Source organism: Cataglyphis hispanica, chromosome 10 (genome assembly GCF_021464435.1).
Source record: "Cataglyphis hispanica isolate Lineage 1 chromosome 10, ULB_Chis1_1.0, whole genome shotgun sequence".
NCBI lineage: Eukaryota > Metazoa > Arthropoda > Insecta > Hymenoptera > Formicidae > Cataglyphis > Cataglyphis hispanica.
Window position 1 is genome coordinate 5,249,011 of NC_065963.1, and position 25,329 is coordinate 5,274,339.

The 25,329-nt window shown below is 44.1% G+C and overlaps 1 protein-coding gene across 1 annotated transcript in view; it reads left to right on the plus strand.

Annotated features, from left to right (window-relative positions):
• LOC126852514 (roundabout homolog 2-like) overlaps nt 1-25,329 on the plus strand; it is an 84,917-nt gene that overhangs the window by 20,263 nt on the left and 39,325 nt on the right. The window contains exon 2 of the mRNA XM_050597380.1: nt 1,975-2,283. Coding sequence (XP_050453337.1) covers nt 1,975-2,283 — 309 coding nt within the window. The remainder of the gene's footprint in view (nt 1-1,974; nt 2,284-25,329) is intronic.

Below are 25,329 nucleotides of genomic sequence, written 5' to 3' on the forward strand. Positions count from 1 at the left end.
TGAATTATTTGTATTTAGCGTAGCACGTTATATTAATTTTATTAACATATCTCTTATTCGTAATAATTTTTTAAAAAATTATTTGGACCTTTTTTTTTGTATATAAGAGAGATATTTCAAAATATCTTTTAAAATCTTTTCTAGAGGCGAAAAATGTGAAACTGGGAGTCATTGACATGCGATGTCAACGCGACGTAACAAATATAATTGAAAATAATATTTTTAATTAAGGTTTTTATTTTTATATGCATCCGTCGGGCTGCTTGAGTTATAGTGATGCATAATTTGTAACGTTCGTTATTTATAAAATGTCACGGCATGATGCTATATAATGTTAGTCGAGCGGGAAAGCGTTGCACAGTGTGTCACGGCAAATCGGTTTATGATTTGTTTATACCCGCGTTGATGAAAACACATGTTGTTTCACATTTATCAATAAATCACTCTCTTCAGCCACGCATAAAAACGAGAATAATTGAATTAAAATTAATTAATGCTAGAAATGTGGTCCCCGCATATGCGTCGCAAATATCCTGTATTATTTGAATTAATTCCTAGTAATACGATTCTATATTGCCGCTAATTGCGGTGACTCGTAAACATGTTGAATCGAGTTTACATGGATTTAATATCATTGCGCTGCGGATACAAATTACGGCTGCTGCATTAACATATTTTTTACTATATAAACGCAAACTTTACCGTTCTGCATAATTCCTCTGTTAATGTTGTTGCGCGCAACAAGCATTAAATACTGAAAATTTTATGTGACGGTGCTTAAAAATAAGGCAGATTGAAGCCTGATTTAATTTTCGAGCTTCTGAGCTGGTTTACGACGAGGTGTTAGAAAATTAACGAGATCACGGTATGCGCCTTTGCGCAGTGCTGTTCCATACAAAATTGAGAAGAGTCGAGAGATAGGATAGTCAGCGCGCAACAAGAGGAAAATTCATGGCGCGGTGAAGAAAAGCTTTCGATCGTGCGAGTACATAAACATCGGCTTTGTATATTCTATTAATATTGGCAAGGGGCGGCAGCTTCTCTTCGCAAGATTAATATTGGCGACGTGCCAATAAATTTATATGTTGCACGCGGTGCCTCGAGAGCGGGGTGCGCATATCCGATACGAGAAACAACAGGAGATTTATGTAACTTTCGTTAGCTCTTTCCTTCCCTAACTCGAAAAATTAAATTCGGGTATATGGCATAATTAAGTGCTAATTTATTGCTAATTGGCTGCTCTAATCATGAATTTATCACTCCTATCCAATAGCAGAAAATTGATATTAAAAACGAAAGTACTGATTTATTATACGTTGCTAGATACTTTCAAAAAACATTTAGCAAATCATAAACCAAAAACAATCATACTAGAATCAATTATTAATTAATTGCTTCAAGAACGAGATGCTGCAAATAGATTTCTAAAATATTAAATATTTGTGGATGAATTATATAACAGTCAAAAATAAGAAATTTTAGCATGATATCCAATTATTTCCTCAATTAGCTATTAAAATATCTTTTATAGTTAATTTATATGCTTGCGAGAAATAAGCATGAGACATGAGTCAATTAATAGTTAATGTGCGAAAATTAATTGCTCACCTGACAATATTTAATTGCTTGTAGATATAATAATCGTTTGACATCTTTTATTCAGCGTTCGTATTTTTTCGATTAATATTTATATAATTTGATAAAATCATTTAAATATAAAATTTTCTGATTTAATAAAATGAGAGAAAGAGAGAGAATAATTATTCTTAAAATATCACGAGGCATTAATCATACGCTATTAGCCTTCATTACTCTTACTTAAGACGAAACAATTCAACGTAAAAGAACGCAATGTCGCGGCGAAAATATCTCCGGTTGAAGGGATGAACTAATTAGATTGCCGAGACGACACGACGCGCATCGTCGAGAGGAGAGATCCGCTAAAGAGTCACCGTTTCCTTTTTTGTTTTTCAGGGCAACTGAAATGTCCACGGATAACCGAGCACCCGTCGGACATAATAGTCGCGAAAAATGAGCCGGTGACGTTGAACTGCAAGGCGGAGGGTAAACCCGAACCGGTGATAGAGTGGTACAAGGACGGCGAGCTCGTGCAGACGTCGCCGGGCGACGCCAAGTCGCATCGGGTCTTGCTACCTACGGGATCCCTGTTCTTTCTGCGGGTGATGCACGGCAAGAAGGAGCAAGATGGCGGTGTATATTGGTGCGTCGCGCGGAATAAGGCGGGATCCGTCCCGAGCAGGAACGCCACGCTCACAGTCGCAGGTAAGTGTCGACCGTTGTCATCTTCCTCGCCTCCGTCTTTCTTACGTTCGGGATTATGTACCACCGGGTAGCCGGGCGTAACACCCCTCGTGAGATCACTCGTTAAACTCGGAACGAATCTCCGTGAAACGAGCTTCTCGCCCGAAAAGAATTCCACGACTTTCCCCCCTCTTCCCCCCCCCTCCCCCCGCAATCTCTCCCGAATATATCTCGATCAAACGCGACGGTGTCTGACAATTCCGCGAAGAACGACAGCTAAACCAAAGTATGCAAATCAGCAGGTGGCATCGACCGAGGATCGTTCTGTCACGTGAACCGACGCAGTATGGATTAGCCATTGTCGCGATACGATTAAGCGTATGTCCATCGTCGGTCTGTAATTATTTTCCGCGCGCAGCTGTCAATTAGCCTAATCTTGTACCAAGTATCGCACCGATTAGATACACCGCGGGTCTTTCGTTATTTCAAAGAATCGTCACGAAATCGCATTGAAATTGCATTTCTACACTCTGCGAGCGCATTTGCGAGAAAATTTTACTCGCTTGCAGACGCGCGAAACGGAAACATTGTAATTATTATTCGATCGCGATACACTCTTTGTACAATATTTTATCGCGAGGATCATGTACCCAGGTGTAATTTTTCAGTGTCAATTTATACCATTTATTCCAAAGGCTTGTTAGTTGATAAATCAGTTCAGTTAACAAATCGCTGAAGCATAGATACGATTTATCTGCAAAAAAAAAAAAGAAGAATAAAGGTTCTCAATAAACGTAATTTTATTCTATGATAAAAATTTTAAATTTTATATATATACGATCTCATAATTTTACGCGATGCATTTACTTATCACGAAGTGCCATTCATCATAGTCCCTCTCTTTTCCACGATAATCTCATACACATTTCTCATCCACTCTTTATAAAATACATTTAAATAATGGAGATTAATTACTATGTTACGCAACATTAAACTTAACAACATTTATCGAATGTGCTCTATTTTTAATTGCAAAGAAAATTTATTTATGTTTAAAAAGTGACGCATTAAAAATAATTGTGTGATAAGATAATTATACACAAATGAAAAATATCATCCTCGCGCGGCGAATAAAATTGAATCTATTCTCGGGATGCCGTGTTAACGAGTAAACGAATAAATTTCTCCCTCGAGGCGCGATGTCTGACAGCAAAAATTGTTGCATCCGCGCGAATCATCCCCCTTTCCGCGTGCCCGAGGAGACCGAGTCCGATGTCTCTCGCCTCCGCGACCAAAGCGAACAGAGTGTGGTGACAGTGGGGTCACCCGGACGAAAACGGACACCCCGTATATACGCGCGCAGGAAGGAATAACCGTGATTTATACGGGATAGAAGTCGACTCCTTCGACTAAAACGAGCCATGTTTGTTTAGAGGCGATCGATATCCCGGGCGACGCACCCTCGCCTCTGCCCCGTCCGTGGTATATGCCCGTTCGTCCGCCCGCTTGCCTGCCTTGCCTGCCTGCCTGCCTGCTTGCTTGCTTGCTTGCTTGCTGGCTGGCTGGCTGGTTGGTAACGACCGATTCACTCGCCTCTCGCCTCGCAGGCTCTACGACCTACGAGCCTGACGATGCGACACCGAACGACGCCTGCTATACTGGCGAAGAATGCACTTGGCCGCCGACGCGTTGTGTGTATGTACATATATATATATATATATATATACACACACAGAACGAGCAAGGGATCCGCGCGTCTGTTCCCGACAATAGCAGGGTATTGTGGCTTTCCTTTTCCTTCCTCTCCCTCCTTTCGCTCTTGCGCTCAGGCTAATCCCGATTATGATCTCTCGAGAAAAGATGCCATACAAATTGAATTAGTACCCGGGGAGTCAATGTAGCGCGCGTCTCCGAAATCGTCTGGAATACCGAGGAACATCTGTGTATATACATACATATATATATATATATATATATATATATATATATATATATATACTCGATCACTAATGCGTGATATAAAATGCGTCACGCATTACTGAATACTTCAGTGTTCTCGTCGCAATTGAATCGTTTCCGCATTTTGATATCGCAGTCGTGATGGTCGCATTCACCGTGCAAAAAGCATCGAGAGATTTATTTATATATATATATATATATATGCGACTATCGAAAAAACGAAAAATGCAAATGTGCGGTACGAAAGATTTAAGAACGGTAATGGAGAATCTCGATAATGCAGAGCGCGAATCGGGCTCCCGCCCGCTTCCATGTTATTACCTTTTCCGTAGGCTCGTTATTTCGAGTTCATATGTAACTGCCGTATATGTGTTGTACACACGTATGCACACACATTATACACATACACACATTTATGCACGCGCGCGTTTCACGTTTCGCGAGCATCGGTTACGCCGGTGCATCCGAGCCTCGTAATTTATAGAACACGATATCGCTCGTTAATTGCTTATTGTAATACGCGCAGCTATCCGTAACGTGCATTTATGCGACAGCGTACGTTAAATATGCAGTCGTAATGGGAGTGCTTAGCGGGGAGCAAACCGGAACGGGCTGCTCTATCTCGCGGAGCCCGGAATCTCCAGAATATTGATATTGCATCGCAATAAAATTTCCGTCCAGGCATCTGTGCCGTAATTATACGCGTGCCATAATACGAGGTTTCCCCTATGCGCATTCAAAGCGAGTGTCATAGAGAGCTAAATCTGCTTCGGATGATTCTCCTTTTCCCGCATTAAATCTCCTCCTCCTCCTCACTCTCTCTCTCTCTCTCTCTCTCTCTCTCTCTCTCTACATCGATTAACTCGTCGATTATCTCTCCCAAATTAAATATATATACATATACCAGTTATTAATAACAAATAGAACAAAGTAGGAATACTCTGATGTATCTAATTAAATTTTATCTCAATGAACATGTAGCCAAGGAAACGATTAATTATTTTCTTTTCTAAGAGAAGCGGAAGTGCGCGAAGAAAGACACGAGAGGATCTCTCGCTGTTTTAAGCGCGTCGCCCGAGCCTCGCCTTTCTCGGTAACTAGATTCGCCAAGTAGCCGTCTCTCCTCGTGTCCCTTTGTTGTTTTTGCCGCACAGCTCGCATCGACTATCTCTCTCTCTCTCTCGGTGCAATATAAATAGGCCCCGGAGATCGCCGCACGAACAAGCCGCTCCATACGGAACGCGAGCCGGAGACAGGCGGACACGGCTTCTCGATCCGGGCTATCGCGTATAATAATGGATAGCTGCTTACCGGCGTTATAATGGGAGCTTACGCACAATAGTCAAGTACCTCGCTCTCGCCCATAAGGTCTCGACCATGGGCGCCGCTACGCTCATCTTTCTTTTTTTCGCTTGCGGTGCCGCATCGGCGTGGAATTCTTTTCACCGATATTCCCCCGGACCGGAGAATTTTTTTTTCTCGCCTCCGTTCATCCGCTTCGGAATGTTTAAAAAGATACAGATCTGTAAGGCTGGAGATTAGAATTATTTATATCTATTCGCACTCGTGCGCTGTTTGCCTGCAATATTTTATATTTTATTTTATTTATATCTACTTCTTTACCACTTGTTTAAGCATACATGATGACGTAATCTCACCGCACACTTTCTCCAAATTTGCATAGACATACCGGTTAGTAATGTCTGATTAAGCTACTTTGTCATTCATTTTCTCTATTTCGAATAAACATAAATGCTATCTAGAATTTCTTCATTTTGATAAATGGACCTGTCATCCTAAGACCTCCAAATAACCTTTCTACGTACATGTTTGTCTGCGTAGTTCAACATATCGATGAGCAATTCATCCTTTAAAATATGCTTATCCGCGCATACAATCTTACTTTTCCTCTTAAATTACTTAAGTAACATGTTTATCTTTTGCGTACTGACAGTGATTTATTTCTCGGCTGAAGAATTATTAAGAGCTCCTTCATACAGTTTTTCGATATAAATCTGTTGCGCGCAGATTCCTTTTCGTGTATCCGAGAAGCACGACGAGCGTGTGAGACCGACCCAGATATATTTTTTAAAGCGATAGAAGATGATCCCTCTCGTGAGTAGTAGCTAGATATTATCCCTAGACGACATAGGCGATGCGACGCGCGGTGGTGCATCGAGCGCATCGCGAGATACATCGCGACGTAAAAGATAGCTCTGCATCCGTCTTCTTCCCTAGCGGAGAAATATAAAGAAACGCGTTCTCTTAGCGTACCTTATAAATTTATAATTGGCTTCGGTTGAAGTTCGCGTCGGTGAAACTAAAGCTGAAATAAAGTTGCAGCCAGAGAGTCGGCTCCAAGTTGAGCGAAGGTTGGCGAATCGCGAGTTCCAACGGCATAATTATCGAAGTTCCTCCCGACATGTTTTCCGAAATAAAAGTATATAAAACAGTGATTTTTACTATATACATATACGTAGAAATGTTTCAATTAGAATCTTAAAGTTTTTCTTCTTCTTCCTCGTGTTTCTTCGAATAATATAAATCGGAAAAGATAAAGCGAATCACAGAGACCTTAATTCGATCATTCCTCTCAAGTATATGTATCAAAAGTTAGACATCTCTCGACGCTATCTACATCCGCTCTTTAAAATAAAATATCAAAGTACGAAGGAGCCTGCGCGAATATCCGGCCGCCGAAATTCAACCGTCCCCATCGAGATAAATGCGACTGAATTTTGACAGATTAGCATGGTGACAGACGCGCGGGTACTTATCCCCCTTAAACGTTATCAGGTCTGCTCTCGGGCTGGTTATATTAACGTGTCGCACCTTGCGAAACCGACGGCATCGGTGGCGACGACGACGACGACGACGATGACGATGGGGGAGTTTAGAGCGCCAAAGAATAACGGGGGAAAATGAAGATAAATTGGAGTAAATAGGTGGTAATAGGTATAATGTCGCTGCTATTTAATCTTCATTAATACTAACGTGCCTCCTGTCTTTGCTGACTCTTGCGACGGCAGCGTTATCGGGATTGTGTACTAGATACGTTTTTAATGGAGAGTCACTCCGAGTTCGTCGTTTATATTACATATCCGGGCGGCAACGATTGTTAAAAAACGGCGCGACGCGTCGCCGCCGGCTGATTATTCATCGGACTATTGAGATAATAATTTTGCAGCCGTGCGCCGACAACGTCGGATATGACGCGGCGTGTTTGTCCTGCCAATAAAATTGAAAAAGCTCGAGGGGATTAATGAACGGTGTGTGTGTGTCGCTAAAGCTTCTGTTCTGTTCTGCCACCCTTTCCCGTTGCCTTTCATTTCACACTCTTGCCTTCATCCGTCTTTGTGCGACAACAGACTATTCGATGGGATGACAATAAGTTTCTCATTTTTTTTTTTTTTTTTTTTCTGAAGCTCGCCCCCTTCTCGTTTCAATAAAAAAAGAAATTAATTTGTTTCGAAACTTTTGTACAGATTTAGTTTGAAGGATTCCCGTGATAGTTTAATAACTTGTTTTAATTTGACGGAAAATGCGATGTGTTTTACACGAACACATTCTTTATTAGAATGCGAGTTATATTATAGATCGATAGTATACTTACAGTCAAAGTTTAACTGATGTCACGAAAAGACCATAGTCGTGAACACGAGTTCTCCTTGTAAGAAATCCTAGACGGAGGCGGTGACAGGCAATTATAGGTCTGACGGTAATTGATTTGATGCAGAGACGGTAAAACCAATTTGGAATGTGAAAGGAAATTGGAGAAAGGGCGGGAAATAATGACAAGAGAAAGAACGAGGTTAAAAACTTTATTGAATAAATTGAATTTTTTTTTATTTTTCTAGATATATAAAATATTTTTTTGCTCTTCTCTCTTCAAAAAAAAATTAATTTTCACGTGTATTTTATTTTATTTAAATTTAATTTTCACTATTTATTTACCTCTGTGAAAATTATCGCGAAATATGTAATATTTATTAATAAAATACAAAATGTATGTGCGTGTGTGATATTTATTAATATCAAGATCGATAGTTTATTTTAATCCATAATATATTAAGCGTGAATATTATTCATTAATATTGAAACATTAATATTATAATTGCACATTATATTACATAACATCGCACTAGCAACGAGAACTGCGTCTCAATCGATACGAATGCCTTCCTTTATCCAATATATGGGGAGTGAGCTTCGGAGAGTGAACTTTGGGGGGAGTGAGCCTCCTTTAAAATCCTCTCGCGAATAATTATACATCACGTAAGAAAAGTCTATCGGTTTTCACTTACCGCGCGTTACCCTCCGATCCTTTCGGTGCTGCATGCATGCATGCATACATGCATACCAAGGAAGGGAACGAGGATAAAAGTGTAGCGGGAACAAATGCGCAGAGAACTTACTGTATGATCTAACGAATGGACTGTGTTCGGGGGCACCCCATTTTCTGCGCCTCCGACACATATCGCGCCACGTGGTGCATACATCTGTCCGCTCCCTCTTCCCCCTCCTCGGAATCGCCCCCTTCCCGCGTGCCCTTCTCGATCCCCACCGACCAACGTTCGAAAACCAGGTTCTTTCACCGAGCTCTGCTCTCGCGCGCGCCTCCCGTCTTTCTAGATTTTTTTTTTTTCCCCCCGACTCTCTCGATCCATATTACTACTACGAACTATACACAACCCTACGGGCACCCCTCATTATTGGCCGGGCTATTAAATGGTTATAACCTTGCGCTCTTTACAACACGTGCCGCCCGCTCGCCGGTTTGACAAGTCTCGCCGCAGCGTAGTTTCCTTTGGGAGGCAAACCGCCGCCGCTCTTTGTCAAGTCCCGCGTCGAAATCGAAAATTATTCTCTCGTTAGGATTCTTAACGGCGGCGATTAACCGTTCAAGCGAGTCTCGTATAATATTTATCTATCGTTACTTCCAATCTTTTATTTAATATAAATAACTATTTGGAAGAACAAATGATTATTAAAATCGTTATGTATTACGCGTATAAATGTACACGCGATGATACAGATGATGGTTTTATAAAGCAACGCTGCCGTGAAAAATGTCGTGAGCTTTAATAAATCTCTCTATCTCTCTCTCTCTCTCTCTCTCTCTCTCTCTCTCTACTTATTTCTTCCTTCCACGTCGCCGTATTTTCTCCGCCCGACAAAATTTTTGGCAATGAATACCACCGAGTCTCTGATGGCATTGCTACGCGCCGAACAATGGCGCGATTTTCCTGACGCGACATTCTCGACGGAAGAAATCTATAATCCCGTCGCGCGCGCGATTTCAGTCCTTCGACAAGCCTGGCGTTCACCTGCGGAAAACTTTATGATAATTTCCCGTCACCGTCATATTTCATCATACTGATGTAACTCAACTTCTTCTCCTTCTCCTCTCTTTTAAAAGGACGAATAAAAGTTATTTGCCCGGAGCGTTATTTTTATACAATTTTATTGGCGATTGAAATTTGAAAAACTAAAGTGTTATTATTAACTAAACTATTTTTTATATTTTGATTGAAACACTAAAGTGTTTTTATAAATTAAATTATTTTTATTATTTTTATTAATGCTACGTGTGAATTGATGTTAACAAATCGACGGATCTTGCTCGCGCAACAGCCCATTGCACTCGACTGCATTAGTGCCCTAGTTACACTCTCGTTACATCTCTGACACGCGTAACTTTTCTCGACTACTTTTTCGCCGTGCGCGCGACTGGGGTAAAGATTTCGTGATGTTTGCCCGACAACTGTATAAACAGGCGACGATAACGCCCAGTTGCTGTCGGAAATTTCGGGTACCCCGTTGTTTGCGATGTCATTCCGTCGCGAGTTTCGCGGGCACATCCCGGAATTAACGCGACACCCGAATTGTACAACATTAACAATGAACTACGCGACCCCGTAGTAATTATTTACCTCATTTTATTACGCATTTTACGAACTACCGTCCGCCTACAATTTAGTTGTCCAATCCGTTCGGAAACATCGGATTATACAGATTTATTTAATACCGTGAGCCATTGCTTTAAGCGCGCGCCCGATTTTGTACCGATCCCCATCTAATTGCTTTTATGCGCATTCAATGTACGAATGGCGTATAATTATAATTTCGATTTTCGTTATTTAGGTATCTATAAAAAGCAGCGTCTTTTATTTATTTTACAAAATAAATTAAAATTGCTTTAAAATATATTAGATATAAATTTTACACGTTGCATCTTGACTTGACCTGATATTAAATTTTGCATCTAGATATAGACATAAATTAAATTTCAGAAAATTACAGTTATCAAGATGCATCAAGAAAGATATTAATAAATCTTAAATTTCTTAAGAGAGAGATTTCGATGCATACTGATAACCGTCATTTTCTGGTTATTATCTTTATTCAGACTGGAAACTAATTATCGTAAATTTAATCATACGTTTAATATTATTTAAATAAGTGGTGCATGTAATTTAAAATAAGCAACATGTATATATATATATATATATATATATATACAATATAATTTATACAACTAACATATTTTAAACCAATATTTCAATCTTGCGAAACCGATAAAACTAGATGCGATCTGCTTCGTTTAGATTTTGCAGACTGGCAAAACCCGTGCTCGATGACTGTACAAATTTCGCGAGAGCGAGAATGTTGCCAGTTCTTACGCAGCTCGTAGGCACCGTCGCATGGGTTAATAAACTTCTTTACGACGATATATCTGCGAATGTTTTGCATAAACGACAGAGGGAGAAAGAGAGAAAGGAACAAGCGAGCGAGTTTATATCACGATAATGAAAAGGAACGAATATCGGCGTTAGCGCCCTAGATAAGCCAACATGATGCGATATAATCTCGCGCGCGCGCGCGAGAGAGAGAGAGAGAGAGCGAGAGAGAGAAGAAAAAATATTTCGCGGATCGGATTGTCGTTGTCATTCTTGTTCATTCTTGTTGCCCGTGATTGGGACTTTTGATCGTCGGCTATTACGGCGCACGCGAGTGCGTCTATTAAGCGCGTATGGCACGGCAAAAATTTCCAAGCGGAATTCGTCAATTAGGCGGCACACGCGCCGCCAGACGCTCGTCCCTGCCTCCGCCTCCCTTCTCCTCCCCCCCTCGTTCCCGCCTCGTCTCTTTCTCTCGCTCTCTCGTTTTTTCTCCGCCGTCCGAAAAGACCGGGATAAAATAACACCTAGACACCCTCCGCTCGCTTCCTCCGACCCTCTTTCGCGCTCGCACAGCCCTTGTACTCGCTCGCTCTCGCTAGTTTTCGCGCGCGCGCATGTATCGATTAGCTAGCTTGACGCGCTATATATATATATATATATATATCTCTCTCTTTCTTTCTTCCTCTGTCTATGCCCTGAACAAGTCGGCGAGAGGTGGGGATCTCTTGCAGCTTTTAATCCATCGCTCTCTCGCTGATATATCCTGCCTGTGGAGAGCCGTGCCACTGTAACGGCTCGCTCGGCGTGAGCGAGTTTTATCGTCGTCTCTACCCCCTTCCGTCTCACTTTCTCCTCCCTGCACCGCGATTCGCCGATACTCGCAATCGTCGATCGGCGCGGAGTCGCGGAATCCGATTCCCGATCGACCCGGTTCACTCTTCCTTTCGTTTTCATTCCGGCATCCGCTGGATTCACCTCCCCGTCCCCCTCCCCATACCTCCCTCGTCGCCCATCATCTGGCCACCGCGTGATCGTTCCCGCACGCGATTTCACGCAGCTACCATTGTTTTTGATAAGTACAAATGTAACTACTACAATAATAGTAGTTACCATTTATAACTACTGGTCTACAATTGTAGCTGATGGTCGAGAGCTTTATAATCTCGTGTATCGATTCTCATGAAAATTTCGATTGTAGTAATTATAGCGTGTCTTTCTACAATCGCGCGTTAATTATTATAAGGTTTTTTGCTCGACATTATTGAATAAATAACTACGATTTGAATAAATTGGTATTTGCCATATTATCATTATTAGATTATTGCCGGTGTAACGATAAAATATAAATTTGTTATCGTTTGGAAGCTGAAATTGGAGATGATTGTTATCAATCTCAATTTCTCGTATCTTTAATCTTATTGTTGGAAATCCTTAAATCTATTTGGCTAATCCGCGAGGGAGCCAAGGAGCGGGCAAGAAACGATAATTAATTGATTCCATATTTTACGACGTACAAATCCCTCAATCTACTTGAGTAATACCTTGGCTTCGGGGATAGAAGAGTACGGTATATAGAGAACTCTGAGAGTACGGCATATAGAGGAGAGGAAAAAATTGGCACATGCACGGATATCTTCTTTATCCCGTGCCAATTTTCTCTCTGCATCTCGTGGCAGTGTCTCTCAATGCGGGGATCGCTCTCTCTCGAAATAAGAAGCTGGAAATAAGCCGCGACACAATCAACTTAGGGCTAGGAGGAAAAAAAAGGAGCCTTTCTTATTTCTTTTAGAGGAATGAAATCGAGGGGGAGGACGCCGTCCCTTTTCTTTCTCGATGACACCCTCGCGGGAGCGTTTCCTTCACACGCGCGGCCAAACAAAATGGTGGTTGTACGCGGGGTAAATTAAGTTTGGCACGAGAGCCACCGCCGTTCGCCGAGAGAATTTCATCCCGTTGCCCCCGAAGCGAATCCCCTCTTGCGCTTCGGGCAACGGAATGAAACAAGCGTAGCGAACGCCGCCGCCGCGCTCTGATGCCGGATGCTAGTAACGCGATACAGTCGGAACTTCCGCGGTTTGGATACCTCTAACGAGGTAACCGCGCCGTTCTCTACGTCCAACTGCGACTTATTTAATGTACAGAGTCTCTCGAATCTCCTTCCCGAGCTTCTCTCTCTCTCTCTCCTTCTCTTTCTCTCTTTCGACGGCTCTAAAGCCGCATCGCGCCGGATCGAGTCGAATCGGGCAGACGATTCGAATCGGGCAGCCGATTCGATCCGGAGGGGGAGGGAGGGGGGAGGTGATACGGGTCGACGAGCTCTCGCCCAACCCGCGTGCCCCACGTCTCGGACGAGACGGTCCGTGGCGCCGTTTTCCCCGTGTTACATTGAATCTTCTTTGAGTTACATAATGGCATCTATTCTGTCCCGTTGCTTATCCGAGAGACGGGTAATCAGTGATATATTGTAGATTTCCTTTCGACGAGTTACGAAAGAAATCGCCGTGGTCGTTGTGGGCGATCGGAGGCGAACCCGGTGGGGAATCCTCCGTCTGATTAATCGCTTACATCGTGTCTCCTCGCCTTTATCTCGCTTTTTGATGCATGCGCTTTCTAGCGCGTCACGAATATTTAATTCTTCCTTTAACCGTGGTCCGAGCTGACGCCAGATAAATTGTCTTGTAAATGATAGCCGCATAAATGGAACGATAAGAAGCATTACATTAATCTTTTGATTGAAAAAAGAATCGAATGAATTTTTAGCCTCTCTCTCTCTCTCTCTCTCTCTCCCCCTTTTCCTTCTTGTTATTGCTATCTTTTAATTTATACCTTGCGATGAATAACTGTTTGAGACGAGATGTTTCATAGAAAAGTATCATCGTTCTAAGAACGCGTCGTTTTATTCACTTTCATGATTAAAGTACCGAGTTTAGTATGACGCGAACGTTTCAACGCATGTAAACGGCAGTCACATCTGTAAGTGGTAATAACACCGTATGGATGTGATACTCGCCGATCTAGCGAGGAGAGGATACCACGTGTATTTGCAGCGACGTCTTCCGACGGACTCTCCCTATAATTTGTCCACTTTAAGTATAGGTCTTATAATCGCAAATAATGACCGCTACGCGGGCGCGTTCTTCGCCGTGTTGGTCTGCACTAAATTTTCTTGGCGTTAATGCGTTAAGTGCGCCGAGTAAGAGGCCTGTCCGCGTATCTGACGCTTGACGTTACATTTTGGCGAATTTACGGCAGATTGGTCGGCGGCTCATGACTAAGATTACGATGGGCGCGCTCGTGCACGACTCCGAAGAAGAGAGCATGAACAAGATTACCCAGAAAATGAGAAAGATGGTATATATATATATATATACATACATACACACACGAAAGCCGGGTGGGCGTGAGATGCGGCGAACAAGTTTTCGGAGAATAAAGGGAATCACCCTCTCTTCTATTCGGCCGAGCCTGTATATGTTACACCGGCATCTCGGTTGTACTATAATAATAACGATAATTGCGACGAACGGCAGATAGCGAAAACGACGATAACATTGTTAAATAGAGACGTGTCGCGGCTGCTGGAAATTCATAGCGGGCGGTTTACAAGGGAGAGGCTGAATGAACGGACGGTACCTTCTGCGAATCGTGATGACTCTTGATTACGGAGAAGTAGTTGAACGTTTCCTCGGAGTGAATAGCGACTCGCCGGAATAGGGACACCGGCACAGTTGTAATGTCCCGAAAAATCACGCGGATTATCTCGATTAGTCGCGTTTCTAATTGATCGCGATGCCATTGACGCCGTTTAACGTATGAAAATAAATTTCTTAGAAAATAATTCTGTAACATAAAGATGGATTTTTCTGCCATAGCTATTTATTATATTATTCTAGGAAATTATTATAATTTGAAGATTATCATTATTTAATTTTTGATGGGAAATAATTTTGCGAAAAAGAGAGAAACTTGTATACTCAACTTTGTTATTATCATAAAATCGATAGTCATTATTATTCTGTTGTTCTTGAGCATTTATATTTCAGAGAGAGAGAGAGAGTCTCGTGTAAATTTTTAAAATATTAATATACTTTGAATTTAGTACAAGTTTTTCTCCGCAAATCAACGATATTATATGTCAAGTTAAAAACTTACACAGAAAGCTACATGTATACGCATGTATAAACAGGAATTGCATTGTATTTCGAACTTTCTGAAAATTGCGGATTGCTTTCTATCTCCCATAATCGTTGGCAAGTAGCCCAGGGGAGGATACAATTAGATGGGACGTGTAGTGCTTTTCTCGGTGACAAGGGTAGCACAGTCGGGTCTGGCAGATACGCATTATATACTAGGTGTCGGGAAAGTTCGACCAAAAGATTCGATGGAAAATTCTAGCAGTCATTTCTTTCACTTTTGAAGTTAATCTCTTTCGAAACTAGAGAGAACATTTTACCCAAAAACATGCAGACGCGAACGATATTTTAACGTCATCACCGATAACAGATATAGTGTATAAGGACCCAAAAAGAAGTCGCTCCTCTCGCGACTTTGTGTCGAAAGCTTTATATTCTTGTTTATTGAAACAATCGAGACGCACAGACGTATAGCCGAGATAACCCACGCGGGTTATCCGAGACACACACACACACACACATGCGGACTTTACTTTCGACGGCATTTAGAGCGCTTTCCTGCCTCGGCGACAGAATTCCGACCAAATAAATCGTATGCGCGACATAATACTCTCCCGGCTTGGGAAGCACACATACAACGTGTCACTGAACCCTATATTATCCTGGCGAATTCGCGACTCGGGGAAATACCCCAAGCGTAGACCGCGCGGCGCGGGGAGTCGTGTGTAGTCGCGCTAAATATTTCCCGGTTTAATTACAGTCGGGGAATAGGAGTGTATATACATATATATATATATATGTGTGTATCGGGTGTACATACGTATACGCACGTAAGAACATAATCGTAAAATTCGGCCAGCTCGACTCTATACGGACGTGGCGTGGTGTCGCTGAAACACGCGGCGCCAGGCGGCCTTTCTCCGCAAGATCTGGCTGGTACGCCTTCGCATGCACGCACGCGATATACATGTACACGCACACGTGTAACGATCGCGCCAACGTACGTATATACGTACGCCAACGCTCACGTACACTCGCATATACGCGACACGCGCGATACGCACTCACGCACACTTCCGTGCTACGGAGCGCTTCGCCCGGTCGTAAGAACCGACGAGGGGGAAAGGGTCGGTGAAACATTTGAATACAAGTGGCCCTCATTCGCCATAGCGCACCCCAATCAGCTCCCTTGCCGGAGGGGGAGAGCCGTTTTCAAATAACGTTTTTGCGACGGAACATGTCCGCGGCGGAACAAAACGGAGAGAGCGCCGGCGAAGAAAGGAACGCGAAATATATACTCTCCTGGCCAGCCAGCTACCGTCTCGACAATGATACTCGTCGACCGCTTCGATTATACTTAAGGCCGAACGTTTATTTCCTCCTCCTCCTTTCTAATCCCAATCGCCATCCCGAAGCAACAGGGGGTGCGAAGGTCTGGTCCAGTCGCTTTCGAGTATTGCATTGTCTTGGATTATTTAAGGTCTATCTTTTATAGGTTTACTCTTGAAACTTTCAATGATCGAAGAATCTTTAAAAAAAAAATCGATGTAACAGAATTATTGTATAACGGAAAATAAGTAAAGCGCGGGCTTCGGAATATTATTAAAAATTAAAAATTCACGAGAGATCTCGACTGTAAGAGAATACCTCGAAGAAGCTAGATTTCGTTCCCACGAAAACGGGCAATAAAGCAGGCTTGAGATGTACGCGCGCCTTCGACATTCTCATCACACGGGAGTAAGGATAAAATTATAGCCGTTCGCGGGCACGAACAATGCGGCGTGTCAATCGCGGAGACCGCAACGGGGCGACAAAAGCGCGCGGGCGACGGGGAGAGGCGGGGGCGGAGGGCGCGACGAAGCGAGCGAGTCGGTTTCCATGTTCTATTCCTGTTCGAGCGTTCCCAGTGTCGGATAACAATGGCGGGTACGGATCACCTCCTCCTGCTCCTTGGCCTTTCTGAGTCTCTCCCTTGAAAATAGAGCGCGACCGGGAACGTGCCGTTTCGGGAGAAACGCTCCTCTCCGTCGCCCGCGTGCAACGGACACTCACTCGGCTCCGACAAAAAAATTTCGACTCGAATCTCTCGTCGCCCGCGGCGATTTTTTTTTCTCCCCGCGTCGATTCACGACTTCTATCACGTTTCTCCGCTAACGATCGTCCGTATACGAAAATACGTTTCCGGGGCGAGGCTCAGATTCTTTCGGGTGCATCTCGATCGTCGTCATCATCATCATCATCGCCCGAAACGATTGAACCGATCCCTTTGTAACGGATCCAGTCGAGCCTGCGAGCTGTACAAACATTCGATCCTCGCCATGAATTGGACAAAAACGTTTACCATTTTTGGATAGGGTGTATCGCGTTACGTGGGCGTTGTTTAAAGAGTGTGCCCGTTTGAAAGAATAGAGAAGGATTTATACACGTTTCGAAATATGCATATGTTCCTTTTCCAAATTTTAGTCATTATTAAATATAGCCGTGCTCAAAAGAGACGGTGTTAACTTATTTACTTAGAAAAGACAACTTATAGACAGCATACTGGGCGCGCGCGCGCGCGTTCTTCTTGCTGTCACTTAAATTGGATTGTTCTGTCGATTCGATCCACCGTTTATCCAATGTTATTTCTGATGTCTGCAGATCTTAATTCCACTTATTGATTTAAGAGTACCAAAGATAACACGGATGTATTGGATTGCTTTCATAGGATCGCTTTCCGAGAACAATTTAATTTAATTGATTTGGGTCCAAATGGACCCGAGGGGCGGATAACTCTGGCTGGACTTTGAGATGCAGGAGATGGCAACTTGTACGTATACACACGTTCCAACTTTCTGCCATTATGACTCTTCCTTAATCGTGCAGCGCGACGATTCAACGCGATTTACATTTTACATGGTAGATTATTATTTTGCCAATTGTTGCCATCATATTGTTTGTTATAAATTAGTGAACTAAATTTGACGGGAAATAGCGCACAATTGCTTCGCTCTCGCTCTCTCTCTCTCTCTCTCTCTCGGCTATGCCCGCAGAGAGCGGGCGATCGAAAATCCCGGCAACGGTGACGGCCAACGGTAAACGAACAAATGAATAGAATTTCGAGGCAATTTAACATACATAACGTCGTCAGCGCGTTGTAATCGACTGCGCGGGACAGCGCTTGAGTGTACATCCGGCCATTATCGGAAAACGAAGCGGGCCGTGCCTTGTTCGCGTTATACAGTGCGCTCCGATAAATTTTCGCCATCCATATTCCGGGCTGTGTGTTAGCTAGCGCGAAGGAGGAACGACGACATAAAAGTTTATTGGGCATCGTCTCGAGATGCGAGCCGGGGAGATCGAGACGAGCTTACGCCAGCTCGGGACATTCGATCGGGTCGTTTCACGCCCGGGCTGCATGCCCGAATGTCTTATCTTGTCCTGGGGCCCGGGGACTTTTTTGCTTCGGGAGAATCTCTCTCCCGGATAACGGCAATGAGAGAGAGAGAGAGAGAGAGAGGGGGGGGGAATGACGAGGAGGATAAAGAGAGAGGGAGAAACGCTTCGTTGCCCGAACGAACGGCGGATCGTCCGAGATGAGAGACATGCGCGCTCGCTCTCTTGCATGGGAATGGACGGGGCGTGGGAGTAAAAATGGGAATGAATGTAGAGATGGGTTGTACAAGTGGGCGTCATATTCTATTCGCGACGCTCTTGGGAGTACGCTGACAAGCGAATAACTTAGCGTTAGGATTCAAATCTGTCGGCGTGTTCCCTGCGTGACGCGACGCGACGCCCGTAGTTTTTCCTCCGTATTCACCTCCGGATCGATAATCGATCGTCGATGCGAACCTCGTCATATCGAGGTGAATGTGCGATGTGACGATTTATCTGTGACCCGTGAAGAATAATATTTTCGATTCGTCCAAGAATAATATGTAAAATTCTCTAACTCAATTCTCAATTGTGTATGTGTGCCATGCACATAAAATTTCCACGAACTTTCGTAATTGAATTGATCGTGATAATAATTCGATAACGGACAGATTTCTAATTCCAATTAAGATTACTCGCTAAAATTGCCCGCTCTCGTAAGATTCCACGTCTCTCATCGAAATTAATATACTTATATATATATATATATATTTTGCGTGTAACGTGACTTTTCGAGAAAATAATTAACGTTCGCGTTCTCGCGGGAAATGGGGTTGACGGATGAGGGTTAAAACTAGCGCGAGATTGCGACAATGCAACCGCTTTTCTCGCTCGCGAGATCCGGAGCGAGCCCGGAGTGATCGCGTGATCGCAATTGCCATGCTCGGCGATCGCGCCAATAATATTAGCGATGCGAGAAAGGGAGAGCGGCGCGCACACGTATCATCGGCGACACGAGCGAGCGCGGCTTGTAACCCGGCACGAAACACGTCGCGTATAATTGATTGGGTAGGCTCATTGTGTGACAGTCGCCTCATTAAGATGCGACCGTCGGCGCTCACTGGCGTTCATTTATTTCATCGAGCCCGGACCCCGCGGCCGTCCCGGCACGATCGTCGCCGATACGTGCCGTGCTGGCTGCATTAAGCTCGCTCGTCCTTCTCTCTCTCTCTCTCTCTCGCCCCTCTTGTTCGTTCGTTCTCGTTTTGGAGCTCATACCCGCTCATATTACGATGCTCTTTCGCGTCGCACCGGATCTCTCGCAGTTGTTGCGTCAGTGTCAATCACCGAAATCCGCACACCGACCGGTCCCCGCCGGTGCACTTTCCAAAGTGCTTCCAAAATATGAGCGCCGAGCTGAATTCCAAATATGTCGGGCGAGAGTGACAGTGTTGCGCGGACAGAGAGATAGACGAGCGGAGAGAGAGAGAGAGAGAGAGAATCGTTTCCAACTATTCCCTATCGTCCTGGAGCTCGTCCGGGATCTCGCGAAATTACAGGCACTACTCGCGCAAATTCCGTTGCGAATTTCGGATTTATACGTCACGCCACCGCGAGAGCTTAATCCGCGCCGCGTTTTAGTCGAGTTGTTTACGACGTGGCTCTTTGCCGAAACTCTCACGTCACGCGGATACGTAGAAAATTTTTGCATCGTCATGTGATAATTATACAGAGGCGCGCGCGATAATTCTTTGTATAAATAATAATTTTCCGAAAATAACATGCAGCTCTGTGTTGCAATAATAATTATTTCTCTGTGGAAAAAAATTAATTAATATATATATCCCGATGCGAAATTTACTTCGGCATCAAACGTCACTCTTGGATTATCCCAAGTGTAGATCTCGAAACGTATTTTCCGACTGTTCGAAATCATTCGCAACGGCATTTGACCGGACAATCGAAGATGTCGAATTTGCTCGCGGCCGTTGTACGTAACGGTACGGGCAAACAATAGATTCGATTGATCGTTTCGTGCGCGCTAGAATTACACTTCGGGGAAGATGACTCGTTAGGCCCGTGAGCGGCTTACTCAACGCTCGTAAAGTTCGCCTTCTTCGTTGGTCTTCGCGGCGTTAACCATCCCTCGATTCCTCGGACGACCGCGGCACGGTCCATTAATTGCGAATGCTCGCGGTGAGAGAAGATTGGATTTTCGAGAAAATCGCTATCTCTGTGCGCGCGTGATCAAGCTCTTTTCAATGTTGAATAATTCATTCAATTTGAGAGGAGAGGAACTTTTGCGAGGCGATATTTGTTTCAGACTCGGAATTAAATGAAACATAAGAGTCTATCCTGTCATTTACTTATACGTTGAAATCACGAGAAAACATATAGATAGGTTCCTATCATCTACGACGGAATAATAGAAAAAGAAAAATATCCTTTGCTCGCACGATGAATTTATTGAAATCTGTCTCTAAGATATATCATTAGGAATATTTAATGATAGATATAAAAATACAAATTTATATATTTTTCTAATGCGTCGTTTAACGACGCGTTCTAACTCGATTACCGCCCTAAGCAATCGCTTGATTTCCGCTACAACTGTTATTACGTCAAATACATTTTATAGCTACATCACAACTACACACAGCATATAATCTTACCTCCGGTACTATCATTTCAAGCGTGTTCGTGAAATTCGCCGCGCTCAAAGGGTACTCGGATACTCGCGCAATCGTGAGTCCGAGACGGCCCCCGTCGGAGGCCTGTGTGTGTGTGTCTGCTGAACTCCAGGGTTAATCCCGCGTTCACAAACGGCCCCGGCAACAATAATGTGCCGCGCGAGACGTATCGTTTGCGCGCGAAGAAGCAACCGCGTGCGCGCGCGCGCGCGGGGGTCGCGGCGGGGTTACCGGCTACGATATAGCGATGCAATTGGAATCTCTCGGAACGGTCTTTAGGCGACGTAAAGTAGTATCCTCCCGCGCACGGCCGGCCGAGAGAGAGAGAGAGAGAGAGAGAGAGAGAGAATCTCTCTCGCCGGAACAATAACCGGACAAACCGCCACGGCCGCCGTCTTCGTCACCGCTCACGGCTCGGTGAGCGTAATTTATATTCAAATGAGTATGCGCTGCATGCCGTCGCGCAGCCACGTTCGGGGTAGCTCTACAGCTTTCTCTTGCCTTTTGCAACGCCTCCGAGCATGGCGTCGAAGTCGCGTTATCGATACCCGGCTTTTACGGAACACGCGGCTCTCGGCCCGATATGACAGGGGTTAGGGGGAAGAGGAGGAGGAGGAGGAGGAGGAAGTGGGACAGGAGAGGAATTAGAGCGCACGTAAGTGCGACTGTCGGGACGTGTCTCTCGCGGGATAAGAGCCCTCGTAATTACCAGGTGGATTTATCGCGTCATCGTGTGTGTGTGTGCGAATCGAAAAAAAAGTCACCGCTAGGAGATCAGGGGATCGGGAGGGATGGAGGGGGGGGGGAAGGGCGAGGGAGGGCGAATCCTACGCGAATCTCGTATGAAGCGGACTACTAATTGCCGTTCCGATTATCGGAATATCGGAATGATGATCGTGTCGTTTTGTCCGAAGGGAAGCGTGATCTTCGATGCTATTTCAAACGGGTTTTATCGGCGCCGTGTTAGCGTTTTTTTGCAGTTTCATTGATCGATTCTCGGAGTGCTTCGAGATTTTTGCGGAAAATACCGGAGTCGCGTTGACAGCAGCGACACACTGGTTTTTTCGGGCACGTTGTACACGATGTAGCGCTCGGAAAGAAGCTCGGATATTTATGCTTAAAGTGTTCGCTGGCAAAACACGTCTGGTATTTTTCGCACGGAGAATGACGGCAGAGGCCGGCACTCAAAGGATTAATCACGACGAGGACAAGAGGGTATCGTGGAAAAAAATTGCAAGCGTCAGATTTATCGGATGTAATGTTAGTGTAGAGACTTTACATCGAGTAACATCGAGATAACATTGCTATTATAGTTGAATAAATGCGCTTTAATGAATCATTACGTATTATTGTCATATTGAAACTTTTTCGTTTACGTCTGTTATTTTCACATTATACAATATGGTTTTCCAGCGAAACGTCATATGAAATTTGAGATTTTTCATTCGCTCGGAATGGAAACGCGAACAAAAACAAGGAAACGTAATCTAACGTAATGAGAGAATAGTAATGCATATTTTAACGTTCAGAAAATTGTTTGCTTTCCAAGATATTGATTCGATCGTACGCTTTATCGGCGAATTTAATCAGAACCATCGTATTTAGCGTGGCGAGCTCCGAGTTAGCGTTTCCGATAAAACAATTCCGGACGGCACGAATTCGTCGTTACGTTGCGATCGCGTGTATTTTTTTTTTTTTTATTTATTATAACGCATAAAAAAATACATGGCATAAATCAGATGTTAGCTTTATTTTAGCGGCGCCCTTTTATGCAAACGTATACGTCTCAATTTTACATGGCGGCAGTCGCGCGGTCATCGTCCTCTTCAATTACAGATCCGCAACGATAAGATTCGTATATACAGCCGGTCGCTGGGAAAACGGCGCGATTTTACGAGTCGCACAGTGTCGCGTCGTAAAATCATAGTATCGTGCCTGTGTCCAGAGAGGACGACCGTTAAAGCGACGACATCACGAGCGAATGATGGCTCGTTTCGCTAAACGGCCGCTCAAGATCGCCGGAATCCTCCGCCGTACTTTTCGAAAAAGCACAATTGCTTCGTATAATATCATTACAAGTACGCTTACTGAATTCGACGAATTGCGAAAATTATTTACCGCGTCCCCTTCTGTTTCGCGATCGGCTGCATCGCGATTTTTCATTAAGACGCTCGCGGGCCGATCGTGTACGTACGTACGTGCATCGGGCTCTCCGCCGGCGAGAGATAGAATCTTCGACTTTTTATATCGAAGCAAGAGAACGACGAGCGACCGGCATACACATACACACACGCATGTCATTATCCGGGGCGCTTACCGTTGCATTATTCCGTAACGATATGCACGCTGCTGGGCGAAAAATTCCTGCAGACTACGCGTCGACGACCGGCGCGGAGCTTCGGGCCAGAACGAGAGGAAGAGAATGAATAAGAGATAGACAGATAGATTGGGAGAGAGAAAGAGAGGAGAGGGGAGGGCGGGGGAGGGGGAGAGCAGGAACAGAGAGAAAGACAACGAGGAGCCATTACCGGAGAGAGAGAAAAGGTGAAAAGGGGACGGCGAAGAGGAGAGGCAAGAGTGGCCGCGCACGATGCGGAACACCGTGATTGCTAAATAATCGATGCCCGCGAGCAACCGTGCAAATGGAGCGAGATACACGATGCACGATGTACTGAATACTCGCCTAAACTCTCTAGATCCTCAGAGAAGAAGGAACGCCGCTCGAAGCAGCGACGAAGAAAACGTCCCGGGTATATCGGCGCGCGCAGCTGCCATCGTCGTTAACTGTCATCGACACGATGCTAAAAAGTTTCAAAGATCACATAAGTGCCGCCTCTCGAAAATCAGAAAGTTACAGCAGCGCGTTTTCTTCCTCCATTTATTTATTTTTTTTTTTATCGTTGATTATTTCTTATTCAAGTTTTTGAAACGTCGCTTCATACTTTTGTAATAAAAAAAAATAATAGTTATATCACAAAATTATATAATAAAAAATTTTTTATTTAAATCTTTGAAAAGTTCCTTCATAGTTTTATAATAAAAAATAATTATATAATAAAATTGTATATATAATAAAAGTTAATGATAAAATTATATAAGTTGTATAATGAAAATTACAGAGTTTAAAAAGAAAGTAATTTTGAAAAATTAATTTGTATACTACAGAAGAAAAAAAAAAACACAGATTAATCCGACGAGATTACGTAGAATGAGAGGGAAAAATTTGATCGTAGCCGATATAAGCATGAAAATAAGTGAATCCCGCGAGGCCTCAAAGGCCCCGCGCGCTCCAAGGGTTAAGAATGTTATCATCGTGCCGTCATCATCGTCATCGTGCTCGTTATTATGTATAACGAAGCCGCCGTAAACTTGACGTCCATTAGATCTCCCGCGTGATCGTTGTTGTCACATAAGTGTTTCGCCTAAGCTGCCTATGCGCGGAGATATTATTACCATCCGGTAATAGATATTATTATCATCCGCGGTATCCGAAGAGAGAAAGAGAAGGGGATACCCCGAGTGATACTTTTAGATATAAAATTCTATGCCGAGAATGGATCGTAGCTCGATAAAAAGCCACACGATTGCGGGTCCCGGATCGAAACGCGTTTCGATTCGCTGCTTCACGGACATGGTGTTTGAAAGGCGCATAAAACCACTAAAAACGTCGAAATTGTCTAAATTTACCGCACACCCTTCTTTGGCAGTCTCATTCGGAATGTTCGTATTGTAGATTGAGAGAGGACGCGAAAAGGGCCGGGCGGAAGAAAGGACGAATGGGAGGGGCAGGGCAAGACGTGTGTAGGATCGAAATCACATTTGTCACTCGTATCGGTCCGCGCGAACCGAAGACAGAAGTCTCATTCGCGTCCTGGAATAGATAGCTGGGACCCTTTTCCACGGATTTAAACGACGGCGGAAACTCGATAAGCCGACGCGTCGAACCGCCCTGCCGGGATGGTCGTGGGAGGTGGGAAGGGGAAGTAGGGCGAGGGAGGGAAGGGTTGGACCGCTCCCTTCGCTTCTTCTCTCCGGAAGTAGAATTTATGCGCCGAAGAGGGAAGGAAGTCGGAGTCGTCCGGCCGGAAAATATCGATCGCGATTTCAACTTCGCGATTGTCCCGGATTGACTCGGCGGCGGAAAGGAAGCGGTTTTACATCGTCGTTCTCTCTCTCTCTCTCTCTCTCTCTCTCTCTCTCTTTCTCTCTCACTCTCGTTTTCCGCGTGCCATTTAATTTTATGACCGG